General features: G+C 37.4%; 1 protein-coding gene across 1 annotated transcript in view; it reads left to right on the top strand.

Moving 5' to 3' along the window:
* LOC126092594 (collagen alpha chain CG42342-like) overlaps nt 1–13,563 on the top strand; it is a 614,083-nt gene that overhangs the window by 387,314 nt on the left and 213,206 nt on the right. The window contains exon 19 of the mRNA XM_049908319.1: nt 10,351–10,395. Within this exon, the coding sequence (XP_049764276.1) occupies nt 10,351–10,395 (45 nt within the window). The remainder of the gene's footprint in view (nt 1–10,350; nt 10,396–13,563) is intronic.

Below are 13,563 nucleotides of genomic sequence, written 5' to 3'. Positions count from 1 at the left end.
TGCATATATTGAATGTTTTCGGAATATGAACTACTGGTACTATTACAAAATATTGCCCTGGGTGTTCAACAACATGTGTGTTTTCAACATGATGGCTGCCCAGCACATTATGCAATTGGAGCTCAGGCAGTATTGGACTCTGTTTACACTGGCTAGTGGGTTAGCGGAGGTGGCCCTATTAATTGACCTGCTAGGTTGTCAGATTTGATGTCACCAGATTTTTTTCTGTCTGGATATTTAAAAGATAGGCTGTACCGGCAAGTGTCAACAGGCTGTGACAACATGGTCAACCGCATCAGAACTGATATCCCTGCTCATATGCTTCTGTCTTGTGTACAGTCATTTGAAATGCAGATCACTAACATTATTTATGTTGGCAGTACTACTTTTGAACACTTACTTTAATTGGAAAAGTGGAGTAGCATTCGCCTCAAGCCATGGCCACAGTGCCATTGAGTAGTCCCCTGTTTGATATGTCAGAGGAATAGAATGTTGCGAATGGATTACCAATTAGAAGTTATGATACCGGACTGTCCTACCCTCATGGCATGGAGGTTGGGTCCCGTGTTCCACTGGGTATTCAAGGGCAATTAAGTAGCATGTCATAAATTATGATTGTGTATGCATTTCTAATCCTCTGATTACAGTGCCAACTGTAGTGAAATGAAGAAAATGCCTCAGACAAAATTTATGTAGATTTTGTTATAGAATCATAATCTGCAATAAAAAGCAGGGTTTCAAAGTAGCTCCCTTAACCCATGCATGGGATGGAGTCGGAGGTCAAGTTTGGTATCATTGATGTCCTCCTCCAAGACAGACAAATTGGAATTATATCTTTTTCTGGTCTGATGTGTAGTTTTTGAGATATTTCAATGTATTCATTAAAATGAACACCCTGTATAGTTAGTGTGCATTCTGTAAGTATATGTTGCATTTTTAGAAATGTCAACACAAGTTTGTTTTTTTAATTATTATTATTTTTTTAATACTATTTCCATGTTGTTGTTGTTGTTGTTGTTGCGGTCTCCAGTCCAGAGACTGGCTTGATGCAGTTCTCCGTGCCACTCTATCCTGTGCAAGCTTCTTCATCCGCCAGTACCTACTGCAACCTACATCCTTCTGAATATGCTTAGTGTATTCATCTCTTGGTTTCCCTCTATGATTTCCACCCTCTACACTGCCCTCCAGTATTAAATTGGTGATCCCTTGATGCCTCAGAACATGTCCTACCAACCAGTCCCTTCTTCTAGTCAAGTTGTGCCATGAATTTCTCTTCTCCCCAATTCTATTCAGAACCTCCTCATTAGTTATGTGATCTACCCACCTAATCTTCAGCATTCTTCTGTAGCACCACATTTTGAAAGCTTCTATTCTCTTCTTGAATAAACTATTTATTGCCCATATTTCACTTCTATACATGGCTACACTCCATACAAATACTTTCAGAAATGACTTCCTAACTCTTAAATCTATACCTGATTTTAAGACAATTATCTTCCTCAGAAAAGCTTTCCTTGCCATTGCCACTCTACATTTTATATCATCTCTACTTCTACCATTATAAGTTATTTTGCTCCCCAAATAGCAAAACTCATTTACTGCTTTAAGTGTCTCATTTCCTAATCTAATTCCCTCAGCATCACCCAATTTAATTTGACTGCATTCCATTGTCCTCATCTTGCTTTTGTTGATGTTCATCTTATATCCTCCCTTCAAGACACTGTCCATTCCATTCAACTGCTCTTCCAAGTCTTTTGCTGTCTCTGACAGAATTACAGTGTCATTGGCAAACCTCAAAGTTTTTATTTCTTCACCGTGGATTTTAATTCATCTCCAAATTTTTCTTTTGTTTGCTTTACTGCTTGCTCAATATGCAGACTGATAACATGGGGGATAGGCTACAATCCTGTCTCACACCCTTCCAAACCACTCCTACCCTTTCATGCCCCTCGACTCTTACAACTGCCATCTGATTTATGTACAAATTGTAAATAGCCTTTCGCTCCCTGTATTTGACCCCTGCCACCTTCAGAATTTGAAAGAGAGTATTCCAGTCAACATTGTGAAAAGCTTTCTCTAAGTCTACAAATGCTAGAAATTGTAAATAGCCTTTCGCTCCCTGTATTTGACCACTGCCACCTTCAGAATTTGAAAGAGAGTATTCCAGTCAACATTGTGAAAATCTTTCTCTAAGTCTACAAATGCTAGAAACGTAGGTTTGCCTTTCCTTAATCTTTCTTCTATGATAAGTCGTAGGGTCAGTATTGCCCCACGTGTTCCAACATTTCTACGGAATCCAAACTGATCTTCCTTGAGGTCGGCTTCTACCAGTTTTTCGATTTGTCTGTAAAGAATTCGTGTTAGTATTTTACAGCTGTGACTTATTAAACTGAAGTTCAGTAATTTTCACATCTGTCAACACCTGCTTTCTTTGGGATTGGAATTATTACATTCTTGATTAAGTCTTGGGGTATTTCGCCTGTCTGATACATCTTGCTCATCAGATGGTAGAGTTTTGTCAGGGCTGGCTCTCCCAAGGCTATCAGTAGTTCTAAGGGAATGTTGTCCTCTCATGAGACCTTGTTTCGACTTAGGTCTCAACAGTGCTCTATCAAACTCTTCATGCAATGACATATCTCCCATTTCATCTTCATCTACATCCTCTTCCATTTCCATAATATTGCCCTCAAGTACATTGCCCTTGTATAGACCCTCTATATACTCCTTCCACCTTTCTGCTTTCCCTTCTTTGCTTAGAACTGGGTTTCCATCTGAGCTCTTGATATTCATACAAATGGCTCTCTTTTCTCCAAAGGTCTCTTTAATTTTCCTGTAGGCAGTATCTATCCTACCACTAGTGAGATAAGCCTCTACATCCTTACATTTGTCCTCTAGCCATTCCTGCTTAGCCATTTTGCGCTTCCTGTCCATCTTATTTTTGAGTCATTTGTTGACTGGAATACTCTCTTTCAAATTCTGAAGGTTGCAGGCCATACCTGCTTAGCCATTTTGCGCTTCCTGTCGATCTCATTTTGAGTCGTTTGTTGACTGGAATACTCTCTTTCAAATTTCTGAAGGTTGCAGGGGTCAAATACAGGGAGAGAAAGGCTATTTACAATTTGTACAGAAATCAGATGGCAGTTATAAGAGTCGAGGGGCATGAAAGGGAAGGAGTGGTTGGGAAGGGAATGAGACAGGATTGTAGCCTATCCCTCATGTTATCAGTCTGCATATTGAGCAAGCAGTAAAGCAAACAATAGAAAAATTTGGAGTAGGGATTAAAATCCATGGAGAAGAAATAAAACTTTGAGGTTCGCCGATGACATTGTAATTCTGTCTGAGACAGCAAAGGACTTGGAAGAGCAGTTGAATGGAATGGACAGTGCGTTGAAAGGGGGATATAAGGTGAACATCAACAAAAGCAAAACGAGGATAATGGAATGAAGTCAAATTAAGTTGGGTGTTTTGCCATTTGGGGAGGAAAATAACTGATGATGGTCAAAGTAGAGAGGATATAAAATGTAGGCTTGCAATGGCGAGGAAAGCATTTCTGAAGAAGAGAAATCTGTTAATATTGAGTGTAGATTTAAGTGTCTGGAAGTCGTTTCTGAAAGTATTTGTATGGAGTGTAGCCGTGTATGGAAGTGAAACATGAACGATAAATAGTTTGGACAAGAAGAGAAAATAAGCTTTCGAAATGTGGTGATACAGAAGGATGCTGAAGATTAGACAGGTAGGTCACATAACTAATGAAGAGGTATTGAATAGAATTGGGGAGAAGAGGAGTTTGTGGTACAACTTGCCAAGAAGAAGGGACCAGTTGGTAGGACATATTCTGAGGCATCAAGGGATCACAAATTTAGCATTGGAGGGCAGCTTGGAGGGTAAAAATTGTAGAGGGATACCAAAAGATGAATACACTAAACAGATTCAGAAGGATGTAGTTTGCAGTAAGTACTGGGAGATCAAGAAGCTTGCACAGGATAGAGTAGCATGGAGTGCTGCATCAAACCAGTCTCAGGACTGAAGACCACAACAACAACATCTCATTAAATTCCCACCTTTTTGCAATTTCTTCAGTTTTAATCTACAGTTCATAACCAATAGATTGTGATCAGAGTCCACATATGCCCCTGGAAATGCCTCACAATTTGAAACCTGGTCCTTAAATCACTGTCTTACCATTATATAATCTATCTGAAACCTTATAGTGGCTGCAGGCCTCTTCCATGTATACAACCTTCTTTCACGATTCTTCAACCAAGTGTTAGCTATGATTAAGTTATACTCTTTGCAAAATTCTATCAAGCGACTTTCTCTTTCATGCTGTACCCCCATTCCTTATTCACCAACTACTTTTCCTTTTCCTGACTATTTGCATAGTCATCACAATTTAGTTGTAATTTTTCAGATGCACTGAAGATGGGAGCATTGTCCTGAAATCTGGTTGTGCTTTCATTTCTGGAGAATACGTTTTATTATAACTGCAGCAGGTGTTATCAATAGTGAAGTCCACTGTTGAGAATTAATCCAACATGGCATGAGTACTGGAAACACAAAACGTTCAGAACTAACCATGAATGAATGCATGCATTATATCTGCAACATTTTTTGATATGACCATGTCAGTATTTCATATGCCCAGTTCAGGTGGATGCAACCAGAGGAGTTACGTGACTGCCACACACTGTGCGTATTTTGCTTACTCCTTAGTCCACAAGTGTCCCAGGATCTCACATCGTAAATGAAACACATCTCAAGCCATCATAATTAGATCAGAACTTCTCACTTATCTAGTATCCTAGCTGTGCCCATTCATAATATAGAAAAATTTGCAAAATCCTTTGCTGTCCACCTCTGCTGAAAGCTACCCTACATTTTGTGTACATTTCAATGATCTACTGCGTTTAAGAAGAAGTTAAAGAACTTTCTTTTGTCACCCTCATAATGTTTACCAAAAAGTTAATGATGGTCAACTCTCCCTCTTTGAAATAGTAAAACCAATACTTCTATTTTGTCCCAGTTAAGCTTCCTTGTCTTTTCTTTTCTATCCAGAGTCATGCCACATTCTTTTCCCTTATATTCATTAACTGTCTGTTTTCACATACTTCTTTCTCTCCCTCCTCCACCCCTTTCTCTCATGCCATTGCTGCTAGCTCTGATAATTAAAAGCTACCTTACTGTAATTTCTAATAATTGTTGCACTTATCACGTATGAATATAAACCATGTGTGTGTTTTTTCTCTGTATTATTGTAAGGGAAGGGCAACCACTCACCTACAGTGGATCAATGCATGGAGCTCAGTAACTCATAGCAGAAAACAGCATTCCCGTGGCCATGGAGAGCACAGTTATTTGTCTGTGTGGTTGTATGTATTAAAGCTTGTACTATCGCAGGAACTAGAGCTAGTGCTCCAGAGCTGGTGTGAATGTTGTTTTCTGTTATGTGTTAGTGTGCTCCATGTTTTGATCCACTATAGGTGGGTGGTTGCCTTGCCCATATTTTGTGTATTGCTCCACCCAGGAATTTTCACTGTTGTTATCTGTATTGTTATAATTTTTACTTTCTAAATGTGGTACAGGATGCTGCCATAATAGTGTGTCGTGTAAAATATGTAGAATGTGTGGTTAGATGTAAGAGAGGGTCTCATGAGCCTAATCTTGCCAGATTAAATGAATCAATAAATAAATAAGTAAAGTTAGGATGTCTTGAAAGACTTAGGGCAGAATTGATAGTCAGGATCTTTATCATTGTGACTTTCAAAGGTACTTTTCATTTATATTGTCTAATGTAGCTTTCATTTACTGTTGATGTTAGATAAGTGTTGCTGCTGCTAATAAGTAAAGGAATAATTTACCAGAATTGCAGTTAAAAACTTTCAGCATGGACAAAGTAAATATAAAGCTGCAAGTTGTGCATAGTTTTGTATTCATATACTTTATGTGTGCACAGAAATTACAGGTCATAGGCTGTTCCATAAAGCAAGGCTTTTGGGATTTAAAATATTCCAAATGGAAGCACCATCAACATCTATTCTCCAGTAAAGTGAACTAGAGGCAAAGTTAAATATTAATTTTCCTCATTGTAAAACAAGCATGCAAGATTTTCTTTTCCAGGGTGTATAAGCAGACAAGGAAAATAAATTCCTGGATCTTTCCCAGGTTTCCTGGTTAAAAATGCAGTTTTTCCATGTGAAAATACACTTTCTCTTAGTTAAGTAACAGTACATTTCCCCTAGAACTGTAAAACTCATCAATTCTTTGAATGGTTAAGGTTTTATACCCTGGCATAGAACTTCCTGGCACTTTGGAAAACATGTTTTGGAACGATCTTTGATGTGCAAAAAACACATTTTGGAATGGTCTTTCATGTGCAACAACATGTACGCTGCATATTTTTGTATATTACAGAAGTGTATTTTTGAACTCCACCAAATACAGGATGTTAGTTTCCGAAGCACTAAAATTGAGATTTCGATGTGATTTTGTAAGCCAGTCATAGCTCATGTCACGTGAACATGCCAGCCAATGATAGCAGATATTCAGAGCCTAGGACACTCGATCTAATCAGCCAATAGAAACATCACTGTTAAGTAGCACGAACACGGAAGTAGGAAATGTTAATGATTTAAATTAATATACATTGTCCAGCTACAAGAGAAGCTAACCTTTCACATATAATATTGGTCTTTTTTAGTGTTTGTCACACTTGAAGATATATCAGACAAATGTGCCAGTAAAATTTTAAATAATGACGTAAATATCTGGTCTTGTGGACTCGATCTTATTCTAAGTGGCTGTCCCTCAAAGTGTTCAGCTTTAAGTGAGAGTCAAATGCTCTATGATTTAAGAAATTCAAAGGATGTTCACACTCATAACATAATTCATCTTGTGTAAAATGAAATTTACTTTGAAAGTAATGCTTTTAAATCCACCATTCACAGTATTTTCCCATGACCTGTTAGAATTTGTTTCAGCAGTTTACAGAGAGCACCGGAAAATGTTATTGTGCATGCGCAGCTGTGATGATGTAGGAAGCCCTTATATTCAGACATATATAGCATTAAGAGATCTTACATCATAAATGAAACAGGACATCAGAGGATTGGAATTTCGTAAACCACACTAAAATGCATAATTCCACTTAATGTGCACTGTCATGTGTCCAGATTCACTAAGAAGTGGACCTCAGGCTGATATTAAGCTTTGCAGTGTGGTTTGCAGGATGAAAATTTTCTTGGAGTGCCAGCACTGTATTATCTCGTGTTTGGTTCTTTATTATACTATAATGCCTTATGTGCCAGAAGATAAAAATGTGCATTTGAAATTCAGCAAAAAGTTGATACTAACCAATAGTGTATCAAATAAATGAACTGTCTCTGCAGAAAAGATTAATTAAAATAAATTTCTTTAGCATATTGACAAAAATAACTTCATTGTTCTGCAACGTTAATTAATGCCTGACTGCCAAAAACCTGGAAATAAAATAAAATCAGAAAACTGAAACTCATAACATGTTTAGGGCTTTCATAAATAGGTGAATGTAGTTTAATGCACTTAATACATCACAGCCACAGTAATCCATTTTGTTTTCATTTGATGTGAGAGCTGTAAATGAAGAGGAAACAGCAAAATCACTAAACATAAACACAGGTCGTGTGGAGACTACCCCTCTCACGACTACAAGTCAGACTGCTCTGTGCATGCACGAATCTGGCAGCTTAGCCGTGCCACAGAAATGTTTCTGGGTACCTTCTGGCTGCTTGTTGCTATTGCTCATACGGCTAACAGCTGCACATCAAGTAGCCAGATGTAGAAGAAGTTACTGCTCATATGAGACTCAACTGTGCATTTGCATGAGCCCACTGGCAACCACTCAAATAAACTGAATGAAAACTCTTGTGATGTCATACTCAATGGCAGCAGTTTGTTGTTACGAATAATTCTGTAGGCTTCATCCTAAAGTGTTTGACACATTTTTCTGTTGGCAGATGCTTGTGTGTGCACCATCTTTTTTTGCTGTAGAAGGCACATTTCCTTTGCAACTTAAGTTCTATTTTTTCCCCCTCATATACATTTTATTGCTGGAGTATTATTCTGCAGTTGCAGTCTAAAGAAAAATTCTTTCTTAGAGAATTAGTTCTTACCAACCAAAACTATAAAAATTTAACTGAAACTAAAAGAATGAAAAATTCCCAGAATCCAAAAAAATTTCTGGATTTTTCCCAGATTTCCCTGTTATCCCAGGGTGTTTACACTGTGTTTATGTTTAATGAGTATCTTAAATTACACTGATCAGTGATGACTACATTATGACCACCGACCAACTGTCAGTATAAACCAATCCAGGCAATAGCAGTGTCATCTGGAGAGGAATGATTGCTAGTCGGACACACACACGGTGCATGTAGTATCAGTGTCTGCATGTAGAATGGGGAAGGCACACAATCTATTTGAGTTTGACCGTGGGCAGATTGTGATGGCCTGGAGGGTCAGCACAAGCATATTGGAAATTGCTTCACTTGTTGAGTGTTTGAGGAGCATCTTCAAAAGTGGTGAAAGCGTATCCAGATGTGATGGGGTTTGTGATGGCCTGGAGGGTCAGTGCAAGCATTTTGGAAATTGTATGACTTGTTGGGTGTTTGAGGAGTGTTCTGGTGAGCATCTTCAAAAGTTGTGAAACCATATCCAGATGTCATGGGGTTGGGTGGCCACCCATCGTTACAGATGTCAGATGTCGTAGTCTGGGCAGACTGGTAAAACAGGACAGGCACTGAACCAGGGTGGAACTAACATCATACTTTAAACTTTAATACTGGGCAGAGTACAAGTGTGTCTGAACACACAGAGCACTGAACATTCCTAATGGTGGGCCTCTGCAGCCAATGACCCATGCATCTACCAACGTTAACTCCATGACATTGGCAACTGTGACTGAAATCGGCTTTGGACTTTGGCATAGTGGCAGAGTGTTGCATGGTCTGATGAATCATGATATCCTCTCCATCATGCCAATGGAAGTGTGCAAATCCATGTTCTTCAAGAGGAACAGCTCATGGACACCTATACTGCAGGTTGGAGATAAGTTAGTGGGGAAATTGACATGGGTCCAGTGTAGCTCATGCAAGGCACCAAGACAGCCAAGGAGTATCAGACACTGGTTGCAGACCATGAGATTTCCAGGATTTCCAGGAAACATTAACTGAATAATTGACATAAATTTTCAGTTTGGTGATTTCATTTCTTGGATAGTAGTATATTGGCCCAAAAACTGAGTACTCCATCCAGTAGTTATCTTCTAGGTAAATCACTAATTTTGTAATGTGTATATTAACACTGTATGGATCAAATGAAGGTGTAAAGAGAGAGAGATACACATAGATGGAGATGGAGATGTAGATGCAAGAAGTGATAATTATGTGAGAGCTATTTTATGAAAGGAGGCAACTTACAAGCAGTGAAGGACAATCAAGGGGCTCATATGCACACAAAAGTGTGTGGAAGACAGCTTTATAAAAGTCACATCTCACAGAAAAGACATGGAATGATGAGAATAAAGAAAAAGAGTACAGTGAAATGCAAATAAATGGATGAGAAAAAAACATAAAGATAGTAAATGGAAAATTGGAGAGAGAGCAGAAAACAGAGCATTTTGCTCTACCTCATGGAGCACTCAAGGCTAGATACAATTCAGAATATTTTTAAACTTTATAGTGATACAACCAACCATCATTTATGGATGCTTTAGCACTGCTTTCGGACCATCCTTAAACTCTTATTTCTTTCTGTCATTTTTAGATTGGATGTCTGCTGTGATCTAGTTTTGTATCTAACCCTGTGTAAATGAGTTTTGTCATTCGCACTTTTCTGCTTACATTTGCACCAGTTACATCATCTGCAGCATAACTTATCCAGGTCAACAATTTTATTTTTATCATTTGCTGTTTTTGTCAACCTCTAATTTTCCTTTGAGGTGCTCAACCTCTTAATATCATGGACTGATTTTCCAAGTCTCCCCTTTCCTTTCTGTGATATTTATGTGCCAAGAGAAAGAAGTATTTATTATTATTCTTGATATTCCAATGTGGATTTTGCATTGTTAGTATTTATTTTTAAATGTTTATTCCATGCTTCTGTGTCTTTTTTATTCACAAACATCATATGAAAATACATATAGTCTGACGTTTCCCATTTCCCCTTCATTTATTGTATGTGGAATTTGTTTTCGTTATTGTAGATTATTTTACTGTGCTTTGGCTTAAACTATTTTCATATATTAATTCTTTCAGACAAAAAGAAAATAATCTTGTTCTTTGTCTAATACATGTCGTTACTTAATATTTTTTTCAGGGAGAAAAGGGGTCAAAAGGAGATCCAGGACCTATGGGACTGCCAGTAAGTATTGATTCCATTATTTTAAGCTTTAACATGTTACAGGCACTTATTATGTTTATTATGAAGTGTAGAACTATTTATTTCCATAATATTAATTTGTGTATAGGGCCTTAGTTTCTGATGTTTAATGGATACTTTTGTCACAGCAGTAGTTTCTCTGTCATGTATAGTTAATAATTAATCAAATAAAACTTATATGTCAAAAATATTTTTTGTTCTGTGCCTTACAGCAATCAAATTTTTTTTACATTTCTTCTTCAAGGTATGATGTTTCAAAAAAGGTGGAAGGCACATAATGAGTACTTAGTAGTTTACATAGGAGACTGTTGCAAATGGACTTAAAGCCTGAAATGTGTCATTTACTTTGCAGAAAAAGGTGTTGTAGGGGAGGCAGAATGAAAGATATGAGATTATTAGTCTGTGCTGTACTTACATTCATAAAGTCAAATTACCAGTGTAACTGAAAGAAAATTAGAGAATGTTCAAGCTAGCTTTCAGAACATGTACATTCCTTCTTCGTGGAGGGAAGAGGGATTAGTTGGGGAAGTCTGGAAATGTATGAGGGGAAGGGAGCAGTTCATTACTGGCCAGCCATTCTGACTACTTGTTATTATCAGTTTCCATGACTGAATATTCTTATTGATGAAGTGTTATTTTCTTTCTTACACTAGACCATTTTATTCATAAATTTGTGTAATAAAATCTAGATTGTAAGAAAGTATACAAAATTGCTATTTTTGTTATTTCCATTATCATTAGTTGCTGTCATAAAAACAATACATATTCAAACTCATTTGTATTGCCTCAGAGTTCTTCTCCCAGTTACCATAGCAAACAGATGAGATGGAGGTCTCAACATGAAGGTTATAATAGATAGTAACCCAAATAAGTAATCATTGCAAAGAGTTTTCGACAAACTCTTCAACCACTTACTCTTTAAATTATCTTCTCAAGAGACAGCATCTTGTTTGATGCTGTTGTAAACAGTGAGAGGACACATGCCATTTCCTATTACTTGACTTCCTCTCTCTCTCTCTCTCTCTCTCTCTCTCTCTCTCTCTCTCTCTCTCTCTCTCTCTCTCTGATACTACTGGGTGGTTTTAAAGTGTGGATACTCACAGACGTTCAGTGTGGGCTGTAATTATCATATGGTGGCAATACATGGTAGATATTATAATACATTAATGCACAATGGATTTACTCTGGGTCATAATTTTGATCTTATTATTAACCACTGCTTACACAATTTGTTCAATATGAGCATTAGAGATGTCAACGAGATGCTTTGCATTGCCAGATTTGTCCCTGGTGTCCAAAATTGGAACTAATTTTTTTCTAGCGTAAATCAGTTCCACATTAACATATCTACAAGTTTTGCTGTCATAGGATGATTAAAGCCCACACTGGACCTCTGTGAGTAGCTGCACTATAATTATAACCACTTTTTTATAGCCTCGTGTACAGTTACTTTCCATAAAAGTCTTGTTATATACCAGTGGAGAAAACAGAAAAAGAAAAGTGCTGCAACCAAATACATATATGCTTTTTTTCTTTCTTTCCATGATACGTACCTAATTAGCCATAAAATTTTCAACTCTTCATGGATGAAATAGGATCCTTCTTATCTTGTATATATTTAGTGTCACATTTAACCAACAACATTAGTCGCTTAAAAATGAAGATATCACTCGTTGTGTGTCATGTAAGTCAGCCATGTTTTAGAATATCATGACGGTTGAAAAATTTGCCAAGTTAACATTGTTTATTGGTCTAAGGTTCAAACCCAGATACTGACTTTTCATTGGCCTTAGTCTTATCAACTGAGCTGTCCATACACACTTTGCAGACAACTTCACAGCTTCTGTTTGCCCATAGTTTCTCTCCATTACTCATAAAATGTGGGTGTCTAGGTTCGAGACAAGGATTAGTGCAGGCACATACTCAGTAAAGAATAAGAGGATTATATCTTGTCCTTGTAATTATTTGAAATGGACATTAACAGAAAGTGCATGAGCTGTAACATGAACAATTTTAGTTGTGTTGTGTTCATTGTGAAGTTATCTTATGCTTAACATTAATTGAGAAAGAATAATGGATGAGAAGAGTCCTAACTAAATAAACTGCAAAAACATAACAGCTTATTCATGTGTCAGTAGACTGACACACACAAATAGAAGCTATAATATGTTAGATTATTGCATCTGGTAAATGAAATGGAAGATTCGAAGGAAGAGTATTTATTAATTATCTGAGAGGAAGTTTACCTAAGATCCTTGCCCAATGGATACCCAATAAAATAATATAAAAATGAGTTAAAAATGACACAGACAGATGAGTTTTAGTTCCAGACAAGTCAGTATTGACAGAGAGGTCACAGAACAAATCAGAAATAAAATAGAGAGTGACTGGGTGAAGAAGCTTTGATTACATAAATATTGTAAAATTACTGAACAACTGAAAGTGACAAGAAAAATAAGAAAATATGATGGGCACAGTAAAAACATGAAGATGCCCTCTAATGACACTGTAGGATATTCAGTGATGGGTAGGAATTCGAAGGACATTCTGTAGAGCAACTTTTCACAATTTTGAAATATTCGTGCGTATGTGAAGAATCCAAATAATGAAATAGGTAAATCAAATAGGTGTCATATATAATGCATTATTAGTTGTCATTTCTGACTATACTTTGCCTGAAACCATACACACTTTTTATGATGTAGATGCAATACCTCATGGCTACTGCAAATAGAAGCTAAACATCACCAGAAGTCAGATCAGGTGAGTAAGAAACATGAGAAACCTCTTCAAAAGTGGTTTATTGTGGAGGCCCATGTGTCACACCCAATAAGGTTGATGAAAGAGCTCTTCTGCAGCCTTTTCCATTTTTGCTGGTAGGAACTTGTTTGTCATATTTTCTTGGGAGCTCACATCTGTCACCTTCTTGCTGTACACAGCACAATGAGTAAGAATTGTGCCAATGCTGTCCCAGAGCATCTTTTCAGTACTGCCCCTTACAAGAAATTGTGCCTGAGTTGGTGAGGTTGTGTGCCAACTTTGGAGGCAATGTCTTTCATGTTCAGTCAACAATTGTCTTTCATGTTCATTCAGCAATCACAAAACATCTGGCTCCACTTGTGTGACCATGTTGTCAGACTGGCTAGTGCA

The sequence above is a fragment of the Schistocerca cancellata genome, chromosome 1 (genome assembly GCF_023864275.1).
Source record: "Schistocerca cancellata isolate TAMUIC-IGC-003103 chromosome 1, iqSchCanc2.1, whole genome shotgun sequence".
Lineage (NCBI taxonomy): Eukaryota > Metazoa > Arthropoda > Insecta > Orthoptera > Acrididae > Schistocerca > Schistocerca cancellata.
This window is presented reverse-complemented; position numbering and strand designations above follow the sequence as displayed.